Below are 20996 nucleotides of genomic sequence, written 5' to 3' on the forward strand. Positions count from 1 at the left end.
ATTTTGTGTGCTAAAAATACTTTGTTTTCATTTTAAAGCATGATAAAATTAAAGCGTAAGAATTGTGTCATTATTTCATCAATGGAAAGTGATCACAGAGGAGAGACATTTTGGTAAATAATTTTTCTACCTCTTGCCCATGCTGTAATTTTGGGACTAATGGCATAATGTAAATTAACAGCACTTCATTAAAAAGAATGGGCATAGCATACTGATTTTTGCATAGGCCAGTTAGAAGTGCAATTTGCTCTTAATATACATAAATGATTCTTAAGATATATGCTGCATTTTGGTTGGGAATGTCTATGCATCTTGGAGATGTGCTATGAAAGGTATATGTAAACATACAGATATCTCCAAGAATCATTCCCATTAGCCTCCTATAGTTTCAGAAACTCTCGTCACTAATTTTTAAGGTGCTACATATTTTAGAGTTTCTGTTAAAATTAGATAACTTTCCAAGGGAGGGGACTTATTAACATATTAAACCCAATAGAAGCATTAGAACCTACTAGAATGTAAGTTCTATGAGGGCAAAGACTTTGTCTCTCTTGGATGTTGTTATATCCACAATGTCTAGCATATAGTTTGCACTCCAAAAATACTGAATGAATGAATTAATGTGTATATAAATTATTTATTAAAACAGCACAGATTAGTTTATCGGGCTATGCATTAGGCTATGAAAATAGCTCCCGTAGTACTGGTTCTCAAGACATGTTTTGTGGGATAGAGGTTTTGAGAAATGGCTGTTTCACAGGAGTCAGTCTATTGCATAGCACTGAGAAAAGTAATCTTGGTTCATGGTGCGTGATCTCACAAAAGCAGTAGATGCCTGTTTAAGAGAAGGAAGTAGGAATCCTTACCAAGGAGATGGGCATACTAATAAGAGAAGCTGAGACTAGATCCGTGATTAACTGTGCTTTTCAGAAGGCTGCCAATGGCTAGGCTAAACTTTAGAATAAAAAAAGAATCCGTCTTTCTCTAAGTGGAAAAGTGGATGCAATTAAGGGCCTTCTATAACATATGAATTTCAATTTGTCTGATATGACCATCATGCAAATAACTTCATTAGCCTCATTTATTAAACACTTCCTTGATTTGAGCTTTATGCTTCTTCAGCTAGCTAGGGAACTTACTTGTCCTGGCTGGTTTCCATTTGCGGTTTTGCAGCCCTGCAGCCTCGGTCACAATGGTGAGGTTGTACAGGTGGCCAGGCGTCAGCCCATAAAAAGTGTAGGAAGTAGTATATTTGTCCACAACACTGCCATGAACTAGGGTCCCTTTATCCATTAGCATTAGCTGGTATCGTTCCACATTCCCAGAACCATGGGACCAGGAAATCAGGAGAGAATTCGTTTTCGCTGAAATACCAATATCTTTCACCGGGCATGGCACTAATGGGATAAAATGCATTTCCAAAGTGTCATTCATAGGTTCCTTATGAAACACACAAACACATTTAATTCAAAATCACACATTCATTTCTGCTTCTCTGTACGTCTAACTTGTGCAATAACTAAGGAAAGCAGCACTTTTGAAATTTCACTGAAACCTGGATTAATGCTCTTTCCGAAGCCCACAGCCTAAAGCTGTATGGTAGTTTGCCTGTCTCCCCCACTTAATAGGGATTAGGTCGTTTTTGCCAATGAAGTACCCTGTGGCATAGCAGTATAGGAAAAAAGGAAAAGGGAACACTACAGAAGATGAAAAATGCAAAGAGACAATAAAGCAGTAGAGAAAATGAGGGGACAGTGAATGATAAGAAGGACAGTACTTAATGGAAGGAGGTGGTATTGTGTCATTGATATCAGGACGTGTGGGTGCAAGCAAAGACTTGTTCCAAACCTGGCAGTATTTAGGAAACAGCATGACTCGATGTTATGAGAATATACAAAGGAGGAAAACATTAAAGAAATAAGTGTTATGCACAAACTCAGAAAATGCCGAAGATTTGCGTTAGAAAAGCCATCAAGAAACATTTACTTCATTTTGGAAAACACTCTTGTCCCAGAGAGGTTCCATGACGTGTTCAAAATAATCCAGCAAGCTTGCAACATGGCCACACCTCCTTATTTTCAGTCCAATTTTTCCACTGTGCCTCACAACATTTATCTATCTATTTATCATCTGTCTATTTTTAGTCGGAGGGCATTCTTCCCTCCATTTCTTCAATTTAACATAATTTCAAAAGGAGCACAGACATATACCAATACCAAACAATTTGCAAACAGGTCTTACCTGTTGATCCATTGGTATGAACTGTAGAGGAATGTTTATTTCCAGAAATAGCTGTGATGGCAATATTGTATTTATTCCCAGCAGTAAGGTTAAAAAATGCATATTCCTTCCATGAAGCACTTTCTTGAATTTGGGCCTCCTGTATCTTTTGGTGATCATCAAATAACTGCACCTCATAAGAGGTGACTTTTCCAGTAGAAGGCGTCCACCAAACATGCAAGCTGGTTGAAGTAGTCTTGTCTTTATTGACCTCAAACCTAGCAGGAGGTAGAGGATCTACAAGGCAAAAACGTGGCTTGAAGACTTCTGCAAATACATGCGTACCTTGCTATAAACTAGATTCATTTTCCTCAAAAAGTTTAGGAATCTGCTGCCCATGAAACAAACTGGCATTTTACTCAACCTCCAAACTTGCCATTTCATTTACAAAAGGAGTCTTTTTCTAAATAAACTTTTTTGTTAAGACAACTCTGAGCTTGGAATTCCAAATAAGGTGACATTTTCTTTGGCTTGCATGTTTAGCACATTTCAAACACTGACAAACTATGCCTGGATAAATACCGAAAATCTCAAAAAATACAGATATTAAGGACAAATTTTGAAATTTGTACTGAACTTATTCTTTTTTTAGGTTGTGGATTTTGGGGGCTAAGTATATATAACTTTGGGTTGTTTTTAGATATCAGAAAACCACAAAAGATACAGACCAGATTATGAGCCGAGGCTAGGTTTCCTCACCAAAATGAATTTTCCCAACAGCTGGGGTTTCTTACGTCCCTAGATTTTCAAAACTTGGGTTCTGGGATATTTTGGAGCATCGGACGCCCCCAGAGCAGGTGGAAATCGGTTAGTCCTGCACCCAGCTCTTCACTTAGTTTCAACTCTTAAAGCCATGGGTCAGTTTGAGGAGTCCCATTTCTCGTGCATTGAATCTTCACTTTGAAACTTGAAATAAGACAAACAGCATGTCTCCAGGTTAGGCACTAAGTCCATAGTGTTTAGTGAGCAGCCATTCTATGGTATGGTGGGACCATCTGAGAAATAAGGGCCTTCCTGCACTGAATGCTGGGAGTAGAAACACTAAGAGACATTTATATATGAGTAATTTTCAGAAATCCTATGTGGTTCTTAGTCTAGAAAGTGGGGTTAAGACATTGGAAATTAAATTTCAAGAGTCAGGTCAGATGTTTTAGTGACATGGCTACAGACATCTCAGGTCTTATGTACCTCCTGGTAAATTACGTTTTTCTCACAAAATTACTCCAGGGATTCTAGAATGTTCTTAGAACAGTAGCTGTTTAAAAAGGTGTTTGCTTTTGACTAACATGAATACAAATAGGAACAAGGTAATCTTATCCTATATTCAAAAGGCATTTGTGACCAGATAGCTCATAAGTCTACCTACGGGTCACTTAGAGACACCATATGGAGGCTAAATTCAGCCTATGATCAATCTTATGTCTTTGTGTTTTTGGCTGTCATTTATATGAGTACATCATAATGCAAAAATTAAATAAGCCACATAACATTTTATAATGTCAATAATTAATAATATAAGTGTTAGCTGACAAGTAAGCTGAGTGAGTAGTAACTTTAAGAACCCAAAAGCACAGGTGAGCTTGGAGGACAAGGTTATGTGGTTTACACCCTAGCACAGCACAAGTTCACCTGAAGAGTGTAGGTTCTAGAGCCTGATGCCCAGGTCTAGAATCTGGTTCTCCCACTTTGTAGCTGTGTGCTTGGGGCAATTCCTTAAACTCCCTGTCTCATCTGTGCCTCAGCTGTCTCATCTATGTGATGCTGATAACAATACTATCTTTTCAGTAGAATTGTTATGAAGATTAAATTGAGTATTTTATCTAGAGCACTAAGAACAATATCTGGCACATAGTAAGTGTTCAATGTTAGCTAGTGTTATTTTTACTCCTATAATCAGGAGAAAATCTTGTCACAGAAGCAAGGAGATACAGTGGCAGAGAGCATGGGCTTTGGAACCAGACAGAACTCAGTTCAAATTTTGGATCCATCATGTATCAGTCATGAGACTTTGGGCAAAGTTACTTTACTCAACTTTTCTAAGCCTCCATTTCCCCATCTGTCTGGGGAGTATAATAACAGCACCTACATTCTCTGAAGAGTAACAAAATATAGAGGAGACTTTACCTAGCATACAACGGGTACTCTGTAATATAAACTTATTCTGTCTACTTGATCATAAAAAAAAAAAAATGTTCCTCTGAATCACTGACAAAATGGAGGCAAAAGTGGAATACAATTTTTTTAAACTAAACTGATGAAAGCCTTAACTGCCTACTTCATAAAAAGAAAACCTTGATAAAATCTTATCGGTATATTCCCATGAACTAACTTTCTAACCCTTAAGATAAAATAAAAAATTCCCAAAGTGATTCTGATTTATAGGCTCTTGAGGAAAAACAGTAGTTTTTTTTTCTTCTGGAAATATTATTTAAATTTTCTATCCCACATAATAGTCTATAATTAAGGATGTCATAATAAAAGGAAAGAACATAATTTTCCCTCATAGAAAGTTTTCTTGTTGCCTTACAAGAATAAGGTACTACCATGAGATTCTAATAGCCAACGAAACTCAAGAACAACCTTGCCATAGCCAACCGAGATGACGCATTTTTGCTGAAGAGGCATTTTAAGGACAAGGATGAAAGGGACAACTGCTTTCCAGTGATAGTTCAAATGAGATCAATACTGTACTGTCATTTACGTCTATAACCAAGCCAGATAAAGACTAAAGAAAATGATGTTATGATCAGTATAATCTAAACATATATAATCTGCAAAATGCGAGCTATAGAAAATGAATTTTATGGTTGCGTGCCTAGAGAGTGAAGTTCAGAAATGCAGACTTTATCTAATCTCTCTGAGCCAGAAAACAAAACAGTCAATCCTTTGTACATCCGCTAGAACAAAGGAACAATGAGACTGGGAAGTGCCTGGGCTGCGAGAACCTGCACTGGAAACAAACACTTAAAACCCCATTTATACTGTGATAAAGCCCTGTGCTGGCAGTTATCCACTATTGCTATGCATGCTGCAGAAGTTAAATAGTTTTCAGACATCTTTTCAATCTAAGCCCAATGAAAACTCTGTTGTATTAAAAAATGTTTTCAGCATTTTATTAGAAACAAATTAGATACTTCCATAAGGAACGCTAATTTAACCTTTATACACACACACACACACACACACACACACACACACATCTATCTATCTATAAGAGAGAAAAATTTTAAAGCTATTTGAAAATTTAATTATATATTTGTAAATCTTCTGGTGATATGACAGTTCATATGTAATTAGAAAATCCTACTTGATTTATGTAATTTGTGCTGATGGCTAGAAGTATCAATGCACATATGGGTGCCTTTTCCATCCATCACTCTCATACACACAGTAACTGGTGAAGTATTATAAACTATGAGAACTGTTAAAAACCATAAATCAGTAATTTACTCTCAATCAATGTAACAAAATTTATCATTAGCCATGAACTGAAGACATCTTTGTGCTTCTTAGTTCAAGACAGACCTGCTATATGGAAAGCCAAATACAAAGTTCTGCCATATTCATCTGCTATATTTCAATGAAATCTACCAGTATCGGGAAGGCCCCGAATTTCATAAGTTGGCTTGATAGTAACCCAATTTTTCTGTTCTCAGAGGAAAAGATGAAATTTAGCTAAATTCCCTAACCAAAATGAATTCTTCCTTTTTTCCTTTTCTTTAGTGACTTAGGAAGAGGGAAAAACTGATATATATAATGCAAGTAGTATTTTCTTTAAACACTCTTTTTGTATGGCTATTAAAACATTATTATCCAGATACAGGAATTTCCAGAGTGTATAGAATTCAAAATGATAGTATTTATTTTAGAAATAAATCCAACCTCATAACAAGAGTGCAGGCAATTCATGGATTAGTGCCACTTTTCTTGAAGTCATAATAGCACCACAGTATATCTATGTAAGATCCGATAGTTTACAATATGCTTTTGCAGTTTCAAAAACCTGCATCAAAGGATGGTTTGTGACTTTTGCCCCACAGATGAATAAGATGAAAAAGCAATTGCTCACAGTCTCCAGTTAAATACATCTCTTTTACTCTGTGATTGTTCTTGTTTGACTCTACTAGTCAGCTTTCTGACGGACTTATTTTAGGTTGATATACTATGTTACGCTAATACATTAGATTAATTAACATGCATTTGATTTATCACCTTTCTGCACTAGACATGAAGTTCAGGTATGGAGGAACTTTCAAAGCTTGAACAACCTTGAAAGGGAAAAGAAAGCAATTTTGACAATTAGTTGCATCATCATCAACACTGCAGGACACCACATTGTTTGCGGCTCGTCATATTTGGCCTTAGGTATGTAAGTTGTATTAATAGATGGCCTGCCCTATTAGAGTTTACAGTCTATTCACGCAGTTAAGACCTATGTGAAAAAGGTAAATGAAATGCACATTATCAGGGAGGCTGACTTTGAGGCCAGACTAGACCAAATCCCAACACTGTGGCTTAGGAGGGTGACTTTAGGCAAGCCGCTTAACCTTGCTGATGCTCAGTTTCTTATCTGTAAAATGGGACTAACAATTCCTATTTTACAGAGTTGAAAGTGTTAAGTGGTAATGGAGGTAAGGGGTTCAGTGCAGCCCTGGCCTGTGGTGGGCTCTCAGTAAACGGCAGTTGTTATAAATGCTGCTGCTGTTAAGGGTAGCAGGCCAGAATTAATGCTAACTGTGCAAACAGAGAATGATGTCCAAGGATGAAGGTCTCAGAAGGGGGCTTCTTGAAGGCAATGAACTTGAGCAAGTTTGTAAGGTCAAGTAGGACTTAGAAATCAGAGAGAAAAAAGGGCACTGCAGAGTGAGAGAGCGATTTTAGCCAAAGCTCACTTCCAGTGAATATCAGAGAACCGTGTCAGCACTGAGAGTATCCTGACAACTGATGGAGACTTTAACGCCCTCAATCGCCCTGATATCCTTATAACATAACGCCCTGATATCCTTCAGCAGCTCCACTCTAATTCTTGGATATTAACAATTGAGGCTTTCTCAATATTATCTAAGTGCTACATAAATGCAGCGCAAAGAGAAGTCCCTGACCTCCTCTCCCAATCAGATTACCTCTCTCAGGTAGGAATTCATGAGCTGTCACTTGAGGTGTGCTTTCAAGCCTAGAAATTAAGACATCTAGAAATTAAGGAATTATTGTTAATGTTAGGTACAATAATGATGTGGTGGTTGTGTTAAAAAATCCTTATCTTTCCAAAATGCATACTGAAATATTTATAAATGAAACGAAATGACTTGGATTGCATCAGAATGGTATGGGGTAGGGGAAAGGGTGGAGATATACATGAAACAAGATTGGCTCTCAATCGGTAACTGCTGAAGACAGATGATGAGGACATGGTAATTCATTATTCTATTCTGTTTACTTTTTTATTTGTTTGTGTTTTTCTATATGAAAGAAAGTAAAACAAAACTGAAAACAAAAATCCCTGGAAATCTATGTGTATAGGCAGCAGGAAAAGAGGAAGAAAAAAAGAGAGATGGATTGACTACATAAAAGAAGCCATAGGCATGAGTCTATAGGAGCTGAACAGGGCAGCTGAGGACAGGGCAGTGTGGACATCACTCGTTCATACGGTTGCCAGGAATCAGAGTTGACTCAATAGCATGTGACAAACATCTACCATGTTAATTTTAGTTACATATTATATGTTTAGGGGCATAAGGTCATCTTCATTTATATATATTCACACATATAGAACAGGCTTGATTTCTCCGACAAGGTCAGAAAGGTGTCAGAATTATTCTTTATCCCCCAGGGGGATTCCATCATATTGGCCATCGAATTGGTGTCTGGGAATGGAAGGCGAAACAACTGTTCTTTATCCTCCTCTCATTCTGTCTGGACAAAATAGATTTTATTTCTTTGTGGCTAACCTGTACAATGCCATGCACACCGAGAAAAGTCAGACTAATAGAAGAAGCTACTTAAGTGCACAAAAGAAGATCAAATGTAAAGCACTGGGTTGGTTCATTCATAGCTCAGCTTGAGCTCCTGAAACAGACTGCAAATGGTTGATTGCTAAACACTGAAGTCCATCACCAAGAGTTCAATACAATTAAAAATCAATAGCTGCTTATAATTTCTTTGCTCTGAAACATTTAATCATTATTCCACCCTTGTCTAGGTTACGTATATATAAATTTAAAAATTTTGTAATCTATTTTTGCCTCCTTAAAAAATTGACTTGAAAAGTAATAACAAATAATCATATGGTAATTTGAAAGAACTAATACCAACTTAAAAATTATGTTGGGTGACCGATTAGCTCAGTGGTTAGAGCGCGGTGCTCATAACACCAAGGTCGCCGGTTCAATTCCCACATGGCCCAGCGAGAAGCAATGGCTTGAGCTTGGAGCTGAGCTGCTGGTGGGCGGCCGGTTTGCTCAGTGGTTAGAGTGCGGTGCTAATAACACCAAGGTTGCTAGTTCAAGTCCCACATGGGCCAATGAGCCGTGTCCTCCACAACTAGATTGAAGACAATGACTTGACTTGGAGCTGAGCTGTGCCCCCCAAAACTAGATTGAAAACAATGACTTGACTTGGAGCTGAGCTGCGCCCCCCATAACTAGATTGAAAAATGACGACTTGACATGGAACTGATGGGTCCTGGAAAAACATACTGTTCCCCAATATTCCCCAATTAAGAAAAGAAAATATCCTTTCTGCTGGAGCCAGTAAACCAGAGTTCAAGTTCTGCATCTATCCTATACTAGCTGTGTGGATTTGTGATCTGTTAATTCTCATGAATATCAGTCTCATCTCCAACCTGAAAGTAACAATAGTAAATTTACTACACATTTAATATGTGACACAAACTATTCTAGAATTTATATATGAACCACTGAAAAGTTCAAAAAGACTCTATGAAGTAGGCAGTATTTTTTATTATCATCTCCATTTTGTAGATTAGGCAGCAGGCTCGGAGAGGTTAGTAACTTGCCCAATGCAACCTGACTCGTAAGTGATGGAGGCAGCAGCTTAGCAGCTTTCAGAATTCAACTCTTAACCACTATGCAGCCTGTGCTTTCACAGTACTCCCTCCAAAGAGGATAAAATTAAACAATATAAGGTCAGTATAATATTTATTTTATTTATATAGATTTATTCATGCATAAAGAGAAAGGTACCAAAATCTTAATGCCAATGAAGAATAGAAAAACTCTGTCAATAGCTTTTGAACTTCAGTATGCACTGATTCACTTTGATATTTGTTTAAAATGAGATACCCTAGGCTCAACTCTTTCTAAATTCAATACATATGCAGTAGAAGCCAAGAATATGCTTTTATAACAAGCTCTGTAAGAGATTTTGATGCAAGTAGCTTACAGACATTATTGAAAAACTAATGGCCTATGTTTAAAGCTATGTAAGTGTATTGGGCTGAATTGTGTCCTTCTACAATTCATATGTTGAAGCTCTAACCCCCAATATTTCAGAATGTGAATGCATTAGGAGATTGGGACTTTAAAGAAGTAATAAAGTTAAAATGGGATCGTTGTTGGGGGCGCTAATCCAGTATGACTGGTGTCCGCATAAGAAGAGATTAAGACACACCCAACATAGAGGGACAGCCACATGAGGACATCGCGAGAAGGCAGCCGTATGTTGCGAATCAGAAAAGCCTCAGAAGGTACCTGCTGACACCTTGATCTGGTACTTCTAACCTCCAGAACTGTGAGAGAATAAAGTTCTGTGGTGTAAGCCACTCAGTCTGTGGTATTCTGTTATAGAGGCCCTAGGCAACTAGAACATTAAACAACAGTCTGAAGTGGAAATAATAACTGATGTGGAGACTAGGTAAATACAGCTCCTAAAATGTTTTTCATTGAAGGCAAAAGAATTAACCATATTAAAAGTGCTGTTTCTTTTTCTGATTAATAAATAGCTGAAACTGACTAACAAGAAAGCATATGCCACTAAGATATTTTTCTTATAAAGTTCTCTGCCACCAGACTACTTCCCGGGGCTCCATAACTTACTCATAACCCAAGGAGAATAAGTGCATTTTTTTGCATATGCACATTGTCCCACTAAAATAGTCATTTCATTCCTATTCATTCATATTTACTTTTTTGTCTATCTATCTATCTATCTATCTATCTATCTATCTATCTATCTATCTATCTATCTATCTATCTATATCTATCTACCTACATCCACAGATCCACCCATTCATTCATCCACCTATCTATCTACCCATTTAATCAATATTTATTGAACATGTATCATGTGCTAGATGCCATTTTAGGTACTGAAAAACAACTTCTTATTAATGGGAAGATAAAAGCCCCCCAAAAGTTCTAAATGAAAACTCAAAAGTTTCATTTAAACCAACTCAAATGTCCTTAGGATGCATCCAGGTAAGGAAATGAATGAAGTGGTCCGGGGACGGGGGTGGTGCTGGGGGACGAATTCGAGTGAATTGGTATCTAAAAGGAGAGAAACCACAACTTTGCTCTATAGAATTCTAGGCACAGCGGGCCAGTTTTGCTGAATCTTCCAGTGCTTTAAGAGAATCCATGATCTAGTTTTTAATGTGAATTTTCCATTTTTAATGCTGGTGAAATAACCTAATTTTTCACAAATACTACTCGAGCCAAATAAAACACTCTATTATTTAAACACCTAGACACCCCCAGGTGCTACCAGTTTGCAGCTTCTGCTCTAGACTGAGGACGCAGGGTTGTAAGAGTGCTGAGTTCTTCAATATCTGCTATCTTCCTATCTGCTTTTTGGTGAATTCACAATTATTAATAAATAATTTGGCTTTCACTTCATTATGGTTGTTGCATAGACCACTTAGTGGCCAAAGAAACGTGGGAACTACCCAATGTCTTCTCTATGGTTATGAAAGTATGGCATACATAAGGCAGGGCAATTTCATCCAGGAAAGGTGTAGCAAAGCTCTGTTGCCTCTTTCATCTTCTCTCACCTCTGCATAGGACTTTAGAGTCAGCGACCATGTACTGTTTGTCATCTTTATAAGATCACCAGTCACTACCTGGCATAATTCCCTGCAAAATCCATGCTTGATAAATGTTTGCTGAGCTGAATTTTAATCCACATGCGTTTTTTGATTCTGATTTAAAATCTGGAGTGAAAACGTGTTGGTACAATAGTCCCTATTTAGTTAAAATTTTGATCCTTAAGGTCATATCTACATGACAGCAAAATAATTAGCTATTTTAGAAAATTTATCAGGAAGAGCAATGAGACAAATCACAGTTGTTATGATACAGAGATAATCCAAGCAACTGCTGTATCTCTATCCAAATTGTGTCTTGCTCTCACCCTGTTCTATTCTATAGGAAACACAACACGCTTTGAACGACTTTTTTCTGCTTGAAGTTATTTCTCAGAGTTAATAGTTTGTCCTACCAGTTGGTCCTGCTCTAATACCATAAAATATAATTTGTGGAGCTCATCTCTGTAGCTTAGCAATTAATATAGAGGAATACTAGTACTTTCTCTTAAATAAATGAAAAATTCACACAATTTCCTTAAAATATAGAAGACACCGAAGACAAAAAACAAATAACAACCAGCCGAAAAAAAGAAATCCTGCCTGAAACATTATTTTTAAATCTTAAGTTAAAAAAAATGTTTCATTAAAATTATTTTTAAAATGTAGAGCATCCCAAGAAAGGTTATACCAACATATAAACAAATGTGAAAAAATTATCATTCTACAAACATCACCTGCAAGTTTCATTCTTCACGTTTAGCATGGATCTCATAAAATTTGTGGTGAAGAGAGTACATTTGTGGTACTGTAAAAAGTAACTCATTAAGAAAAATGATGAGACCTGAATAAATACATTGTGAATGCTGATGAAGTCTTTTTAAACTCAACATAGTCAATAAAATGCACATATTTCTTACATTTCACAACTGTCTCTGTCCTTGAAACACCTACATGCATAATTAAACTCAAAGCTCATTCTGACTAGTAACACCCACACTAAGTCCTTTTCCATCAACATTTTTTTTTCCCAAATAGTAAAATTTCTGGGTTAAATGACTGTGTTCTGATTTCTGAATGTCTTCATTTTTTCTCCCATAAGCTACTGAAGGCTCACCAATTTTTAAAAAATCATTCTGCTCTATTCAACACAGACATGTTATCATAAGTAATGAACACAGCTGGTAGTTCCATGTCATAAATTTCACAGTATTAGCAATCTGAGTGTTCACAAAACTATCCTCACATACCAAGAAGCCAACATTTTTATGACTAAAAACCCAGTCTCTTAAACTTCTGTAAAATGTGTGATTTTAGTTGTAGTTGATTTAGTTGTAGTTGTAGTTGCTTGGATTACATATATAGAAACACAACCAAATTCTTAACAAGTGGTGTCTCTTCAATTTAAGTTCCTGCAAACCTCAGAAATTATCTAAAAGTTTCATTTGAAGTTAAGTCAAGTCATGTAACTGAGGCATTCTTAATTTTTTTCTTTGAAAAAATAATAGAATTAATATTTGATTAACTTATTACATGAACCTAATTACATTTCCTGACCTTGAGAACAGAAAGTTCTCACTCCTCTTTGTTCAGGTTGAAGGTGAAAGAATAGGAAGGACAACACATTTCTACATATATGACATGGAATTTTTCAGTTAAATTTGACTTTCTAGATGTAAGTAAGGCTTTACTATTGCAACAAATATGGTGTTAAAAGGAAGACTAATGAAGCTATAAAACATCAAAGTTGTTAGAGAATTTACAGCACATCTGAGGGTGGCCTGGGGATTAACAGGTAATGTGCAGGACAGTCCCCACCTAAATGGTTGGCATTTGGTAAGAACTTGGACTTGAATGACCAAGTCTAATCTCTCATCTTACAGATAAGAAAACTTAGGCAGGAAAGACCAACTTTGAAGGGTTTACCAAAAGCGTAAGGAAAATAACTGACTTGAGGTGCAGAGTAACCAAAGGACAGTCTCTGATACTACCCTGTTTTAGTTACTCACGTGATACAAAATCATTTTCATACCCTCATTTCAAGGGACTTTTCTAATTTTCTCCTATGAATGGCTCTATTCTACTCCTGAAGATTTTATGTCCTGGTTCCAAAAATAAAACTAAGTTGAGGAAAAGCATATCCCTAATCATTGCACTTCCATTATTTATTCTAAAAACATTTACTTAAAATTATTCCAGGGCTTGACAATTTAATGTGATGGAAGCTCAAACCACATCACTTTAACGAATTCCCTCACAGCCCACACTGTGTCTTTGCCGCACTCCCTCTTCCAGGGGCTAGTCTGCTGTTTTCAGCACTAAGGAAATCTCTGAATGTCAACCAAGCTACTTCTGGCCAGATCTGAGGATATTTATCTTTACAGGTATTTTCACCTTTATTTGTATGCCTGGAACTCAAATGAAACACCAGCTTGATAAGGCAGGGCTCAGCCCCCCAAGTGGCCTGGCCATCCAACAGCACCTGGCACCCTTTACCTGTTTGCAAGACCACAACTCTCTCTTCTCCATCCAGAGACACAATCCTGAAGTTATAGATGGTTCCCGCTTGTAAATCCTTGGGTTTACATTCATAGGTGGTGTTGTCTATCTGCATAGGGTGGCACCTCTCGAACCTTGACGTGTCACTGCTATAGATGAGGCTAAAGTTACAGGGAGGCCCGAAAGTTCTCCATTGGAGAGATGCAGACCGGCTGAAGACCCTGGACTCCGTCACGGTGAAGTTACATCTTACTGGCTCCCCCAGTCCAACCTGCAAACGAACCAGAGACAACAGCTGTAGCCCGCAGTCTGGACCGCGCAGGGACACGTCCACAGCAAGCCCCTGAGACGTCCTCACTCACTCCTCGCCCCCAGCCTCAGCCCATCCCTTGGCACTCCAGCCAGAAAAAGGGCTCCTAGGGGAGATGGGCGCAACTTTCTCCCTAGCGGCTCTTTCCCCGGAGCAGCTGGAGAAAGAAGGTGGCTTTTTGCCTCGGACAGTAAGACGAACTGTCAGTCTGGCTGGGGGCTCAGAAGAGGATCTTTTTTTCCAACAGAGAGGAAGAAATTATGTCACCTCCCTCTCCAAAACACAACCCAAAAGACCAGATATTTGAGTGGGAATTTGGTTTTCAGCGAGGAGCGAGCGCGTCAGCCCACGCGCGACCTCTGCCTACGGCCACTCACCTGCAGCAGGCTCAGTGCGGTCCACAAGGCCAACCCGGCTCCATGGCTCAGCATCGCGCTCAGTGCTTCCCACCCAGACTCCGCCGAGGGGCTGGGACGGGGGTGGCCTCGACGGCCGCGTGGGGAGCCACTTGTTGCGCGCGCTCAGCGCGCCCTGCGGGCGCAGAGCGCTTCCCTCCCGGCTGGAGACGCGCAAGGGCCACCGCGGCCGCCGCTGCTACTTCTGCTGCTGCCGCCCTGGGCGGGCTGCGGACGCGAGAGGCGGCGGGGACAGGCAGCGCGCCGCCCTTCCCACGCTGCCATTCTGACCCGCGCTGCCTCGCCCCGCGCCCCGTCCGCGGACTTCCGCAATCAAAAGGCAATTTCCTCGTCTCCCGGCAAAGGAACAATGCGCCTGCTAGGGAGGGCGTCCCGAGGAGCCAACGCCTGAGGCTGCTAAGGGGACCCGAGGCGGGCCAAGCTACCCCCGCCGCGGCCCCGAGCCGCGGTCTCCCGGGCGGGGGGTCCCGTCCAGGTCTGCGGAGACCGGCCTCCTCCCCCCCCCTCCCGCCCCTACTTTCACTTTTCCCCACTCTGTGGTCCTCAGCCCCGCCGCCTTAGCCGCAGTCAGCACTCGCTCCCTCTCACTTTCCAGCCCTCACCCCTGCCCCTTCCTCCCTCCACACCCAATGCCCCCCCACCCCATCTTCCTTCCTATCTTCCTCCTCTGCTTTCTCCAGGGCCTCTTTTCCCAGGATGAAACTTAACCACAGCAGATTTCCCTAGGTCGCCTACACTCTTTCCTGAAGCCTTTTATTAGAGTGCTTTTGCCCTTCTCACCTCAAAGCGTTCATTTGTCCCAGTGCGCATCCTCCTAACACCAGCCAGAGAAAAAGACCCCAAAAGGATCTTGTCCATTGTCAACTTGACCCATGTTTTTTTTTCTGCCATTCACTTTCCCCTTTCTCTCGTGTCCTCCCAAAATATTACGCAAATTGCGCTAACCACGAACAAATATAATCACCACCAATGGTTCAACGCATGAACAAAGCATTTTCGTCACTGACCATGCAATAGTTAAAACCATTTCATCCGCAAATACCCAAGCAATATAAGAAAGCAATATAAATTCTCACTTATGGAAAATACTATTGATGGTTCAGCTCCCCTACCTATTACAAAAAACTGGAATTTACTCAGTTTTCAGCACTAACTTTATGTGTTTTTTCAGCAACTGCCTCAGTACCTGAATGATCATGTATCTGAAAATGGATTTTAAAAGAGTTCCCAATAACTGAAGAGCAAAAGTGTTTAATTGTATAAAGGTGATAATAGCAAAATATTGCAATAACTTTTACAATGTTGCATTGCTTTTGGGGTACCACCCCTGACAACTGCCAACAGAGGTGATATTCCACGTTTTAATTTTCAAATCAGAATACTCTGGAGCTATATCAGAGAAAGATGATATATTCCCTTCTTTTTCAAGTAGATGATACATAAAGCTACATTATTGACTAGTATATCTACTGTATCTACTTGGAAGAAAAGAAGATAGGGATAAAGTGAAGATGGTTTCAATTCTTGTAGGAAGCATATTTTTTTAAAAAAATTTCAGTGTAAGAAAATGAAGTTTTTACCTTTTCAGAGATTCTCTGGGCTTTCAAGCTATGGCCAGATCAGAGATCTCAAATCTCCTTTTCAAGTTAGCAAACACTCAAAGGAGGTCAAACCCAAGACGTGTGTGTATTAGAAATCTGAATCTTTCCTATTTCTCTGCATGAGTCACTTGTCTTAAAAAGGAGTTTTTGCCTTCTGTATCCCTTCCCTCCTCCCCAAGTTCAATGGCTTTGCACAGCCTGGCAGGTTTTTCAGCACGTTCAGAGAGGGCCCCTTACCCCCTCCCTTAGATACTGCAAGCCTACAGGTTGTCTTCAGTCTTTACGGGGATCTTTTTTTAATTAGTTTTCTTTTTTTAATGGATCCTTCCAGACATTTTCCTTTACTTTAATATATTTATATAACATAGGTACACATACATAGTTTATATTTTTCATACATTGAAATATACTGTATTCTCTATAACAAGCTTTTCCCCACGCCTTAGAAATTTTTTCCTATTCAGCACATATAGATCTACCACATTCTTTTTATTGTTTTTAAGATTTCTATTAAAAACATAGCTAACATACAATATTATATTAGTTTCAAGGCTACACCACAGTTATTCAACATTTATATACCTAAAGAAGTGATCACCATGATAAGTCCAGCAACCATCTAACACTGTACCACGTTATCACAATATTACTAACTATATTCCCTATGCTTTACATTACATCCCCATGACTTATTTGTTTTATACCTGGAAATTTGGACCTCTTATTCCCCTTCACTTCCCCCCCCATTTAAATTTTTAAATTACAGTTGACATTCAATATTATTTTATATGAATTTCAGGTGTAAAGCATAGTGGTTAGATATTATAATTTAATAAGTGATCCCCCTGACTAGTCTAGTACCCACCTAGCACTATACATATTTATTACCATATTATTGACTATATTCCCCATGCTTTACTTTACATCCCCATGACTACTTTGTAACGACCAATTTGTATTTCTTAATCCCTTCACCTTTTTCACCCTGCCCCCCAACCCCCTCCCATCTATCACCCCAACAAATCTAGTACTTATCTGACACCACACATAGCTATTACAATATTATTGACTATGTTCCTTATGCTATACCCTACATCCCCATAACTACTTTGTAACAACAAATTTGTACGTCTTAATCCCTTCCCCTTTTCTCACCCATACCCTCAACCCCCTCCCATCTGGCAACCATCAAAATATTCCCCGTATCTATCAATTTGTTTCTGTTTTGTTTGTTAATTTTGTTCTTAACATATATATAAGTGAAATTATAATTGTTTCTGTTTTGTTTGTTAATTTTGTTCTTAACATATATATATAAGTGAAATTATAATACATTGTGTCTGTCTTTCTCTGTCTGATATTCTCCACTCAGCACAATACTGTCCAGGTCCATCCATGACACAGTAGATGGCAAGGACCCATTCCCTTTCATGGCTGATCAATATTACATTGTATATATACACGACCTCTTCTTTATCCGTTTATCCATTGATGGACACCCAGGTTGGCACCACATCTCAGCCATTGTAAGCAATGTTGCAATGAACATATGGATGCACACATCCCGTTGAAGTAGCGGTGTGGGTTTCTTCAGATAAATACCCAGAAGTGGGATTACTGGGTCCTTCATAGGCTCTTCTATAGTCTTTGTTTTAAAGTTTATTTTGTCTGGTATAAGTAGTGCTACCCCAGTTTTTTCTGTTTGTTTATTTCCATTTTCATGAAATATCTTTTTCCATCCCTTTACTTTCTGTCTCTGTGTGTCTTTCAATCTGCAGTGAGTCTCTTGTAGGCAGCATATTTAAGGGTTTTGTTTCCTTATCCACTCAGCCTATGTCTTTTGATTGGAGCATTTAATCCATTTACATTGAAAGTAATTGTTGATAGATATGTAGCTATTGCCATTTTATTATTCATAATTTTGATTTTTTCCCCCCATCTTAAAGAAGTCCCTCTAACATTCCTTGTAATACTGGTTTGGTGGTGATGAACTCCTTTAGTTTGTTCTTGTTTAGGAAGCTCTTTATCTGTCCTTGAATTTTAAATGATAACCTTTCTGGGTAGACTACCCTTGGTTGTGGGTCCTTACTTTGCATTACATTGAATACTTCGTGCCAATTCCTTCTGGCCTGCAAAGTTTGTTGAGAAATCAACTGACAATATTATGGGAGCTCCCTTATAAGTTACTAGTTCCCTATCTCTTGCTACTTTTAGGATTCTTTCCTTGTCTTTAACCTTTGCGATTTTAAATGTAATGTGACTAGGTGTGGGCCGGTTTGGGTTCATCTTGTTTGGGACTCTGCAGTTCCTGGACTTGTATGTCTATGTCCTTCACCAGGTTAGGAAAGTTTTCAGTTATTATTTCTTCAAATAGGTTCTCAATCTTTGTTTTCTCTCTTCTCCTTCTGATACCCCATATGAGGTGATGTTGTTATGCTTGATGTTGTCCCAGAGGTCTCTTAAACTCTCATTTTTTTTTTTTTTTTGGATTCTTTTTTCTTTTCCATTTGGGTTTTTTCTGCTACATTGTCTTCCAAATTGCTGATTTGATCCTCTGCTTCATCTAGTCTGCTGGTGATTCCTTCTAGTGCATTCTTCATTTCAGTTACTGTATTCTCCACTTCTGACTGGTTCTTTTTTATGGTTTTTATTTCCTTTTTTATGCTTGAAATCTCTTTGTTGATGTTCTCACTAAGTTTCTTATAACATTTGTTCTTTATAAATATTGTTTTGAACTCTGTCTCTGGTAGGTTGCTCACCTCCATTTTGTTTAGTTATTTTTCTGGAGTTTTCTCCTGTTCTTTCATTTGCAACACATTTCTTTGTTTCCTCATTTTGGCTGCTTCTCTGTGTTTGTTTCTATGTATTAAGTAGATTTGCTATGTCTCCCAGTCTTGGCTGGGTGGCCTTATGTAGTAGGTGCCCTGTGGGACACAGTGGCCCACCAGCTCTGGGTGCTCCAGGAGTGTCCCTTGTGTGGGTTGTGTGTCCCCTCTTGTTATAGTTGAGCCTTGATTGTGATTGGGATGTCAGTGGGTGAGACTGACCCTTAAGCTAGTTGGGTTTGGCCATGTCCATAGCTTATTGCCTACTGTGCTGGGGGGCTTATCTCACTGAGTGGATTTTGCACCAGTAGGCTTTGGTGCCTGTTGAGACCACCCTTTGTGTGTGCCACTTGTGGGGCAAATTGGGTGGTGCTCTGCTGTGGTTTGAAGCCAAACTCCAAGTATGTTGGTTCTGGGGCTTCTTGGGAGGGGCTCTGGTGAAGTCCCAGGTCACCCAATGTCTGTGACTCTTTGGGGACTACCTGGTAGTAGCAACAAAGTGACCCACAGTTGTTTGCTGCCTGTGCTAACCCTGGAGGTGCATGAGAGAGGCCATGCTACAAACCGAGGACATCTGCCACCAGTACCCAGCCTGGGGTAGCTCTGCAAAAAGCCTGGACACCTCAAGGCCCACTGCCACCTGCCAGCACCTTTAAGGTTCAACTGTTCATAGATCCTTGTGTGGTATGCAAGTTGGGTGGAGCAGGGTCTCAATGAGTCACTAGAGTGGGAAGAATTGTAGTTACCAGATTAATGTAAATTCTGGTTTGGTGCCAGTGCTGAGTCTGGAGCTACTTAGCAAAAGTCTCAGAGTACACACCAAGGACAGTTGCCGCTCAGTAGGGGGACCTTTCAGACTCCGATAGTTTTCTAAGAAAGAGTGCAATGCAGGTGGGCCTGGCTGCGCATTGAGAAAGTGCTTCCAGCATTGGGGGAGTCAGCAGGGTGGAGCAGCAGAGCTCATCAGGCCAATCAAATTCAGATCTGGCTGTGGTGTGGGCAGGCTCAACAGAGGAAAAATGGCGCCTGCCTGCTGGCTACAGGGGAGAAGGACCCCACACAGGGAAAATGCCAACTGTCTTCCAGTTCTCCCTGTGAAGCCACACACTTCAGTCTGCCCCGGTATGCCACTGATGCCCCCCAAGTCACCATCTTCTGCTGGAGCCCAAGATGTCTGCCTACCAGCGAATGTCTGTGCATGGGCCACTTAAGAGGACGTCTGGGTTTCCTGCAGCCTTCTGTCCTATCCAGATGGTCAGAATCCCCACTGTTTTTCACAGCTAGATGTTGTGGGGGCTTCTCTTCCCGGTACCAGTACTCGGGACTGGGGAATCTGGTGTGGGGGACTGGGGTCCCTTGCTCCTCTGGGGGGAAACTCTGTGGCTAAGATGTCCCTCCTGATTCTCAGCTGCCACGCAGAGGTTTGGGGCCCATTCTGTGCCTCCACTCCTTCAGAGATGTGGCTTTTTCTTTACATTTTTAGTTGTAGGACTTCGGTTTGGCTAGGCTTCAAATGGTTCTCCAGGTTGATTCTCTATAATTTAGTTGTAATTTTAATGTGTTCAGGGAAGGATACAAGCACAATGTTTATATACTCCCCCATCTTGGATCGCTCTCTAGCTTTATTTCATTTCAACATTAACTTTTTCTTTTCTTGCTATTTTCAGAAAATGGTGTGGTTTCCTTGTCTGTAAAACTGGAATAATACCTACTCTAAATACTTCCCAGAGCTATTAGGAAGAATAAGATCACATATGTTAAAGCACCTTTGCAAACTTTACTGTGCTGTATAAGTGTCAGTTTGCCTAGTAACAGATTACATTTAAATCACCTGTTTTGCTCTCTTTTAAATTCATCCATCACAGATGTCACGCTTTCCTAACTTCTGCTCCCTATCCTTCGTCTTTTCAATTGAGGTTTATAAAATTTGCTAATAAAAAGTTGCCCCCTAGGGAAGCCGGATGGTTCAATTGGTTAGATCCTGGGCTCTCAACAACAAGGTTGCTGGTTCAATTCCTGCATGGGATG

General features: G+C 39.6%; 1 protein-coding gene across 2 annotated transcripts in view; it reads right to left on the reverse strand.

Moving 5' to 3' along the window:
• PTPRB (protein tyrosine phosphatase receptor type B) overlaps positions 1 to 20996 on the reverse strand; it is a 121866-nt gene that overhangs the window by 75229 nt on the left and 25641 nt on the right. The window contains exons 1-4 of one of the 2 annotated variants that reach the window (XM_033116619.1): positions 14504 to 15003; positions 13814 to 14087; positions 2242 to 2517; positions 1140 to 1397 (exon numbers count right to left, since the gene is read on the reverse strand). In XM_033116619.1, the coding sequence (XP_032972510.1) occupies positions 1140 to 1397; positions 2242 to 2517; positions 13814 to 14087; positions 14504 to 14557 (862 nt within the window). In that variant the 5' untranslated portion in view covers positions 14558 to 15003. Of the gene's footprint in view, positions 1 to 1139; positions 1398 to 2241; positions 2518 to 13813; positions 14088 to 14503; positions 15004 to 20996 lie in introns of those variants that run through there. The other variant, XM_033116618.1, reaches the window with a different exon arrangement.

The sequence above is a fragment of the Rhinolophus ferrumequinum genome, chromosome 10 (genome assembly GCF_004115265.2).
Source record: "Rhinolophus ferrumequinum isolate MPI-CBG mRhiFer1 chromosome 10, mRhiFer1_v1.p, whole genome shotgun sequence".
In the NCBI taxonomy this organism is placed as follows: Eukaryota; Metazoa; Chordata; class Mammalia; order Chiroptera; family Rhinolophidae; genus Rhinolophus; species Rhinolophus ferrumequinum.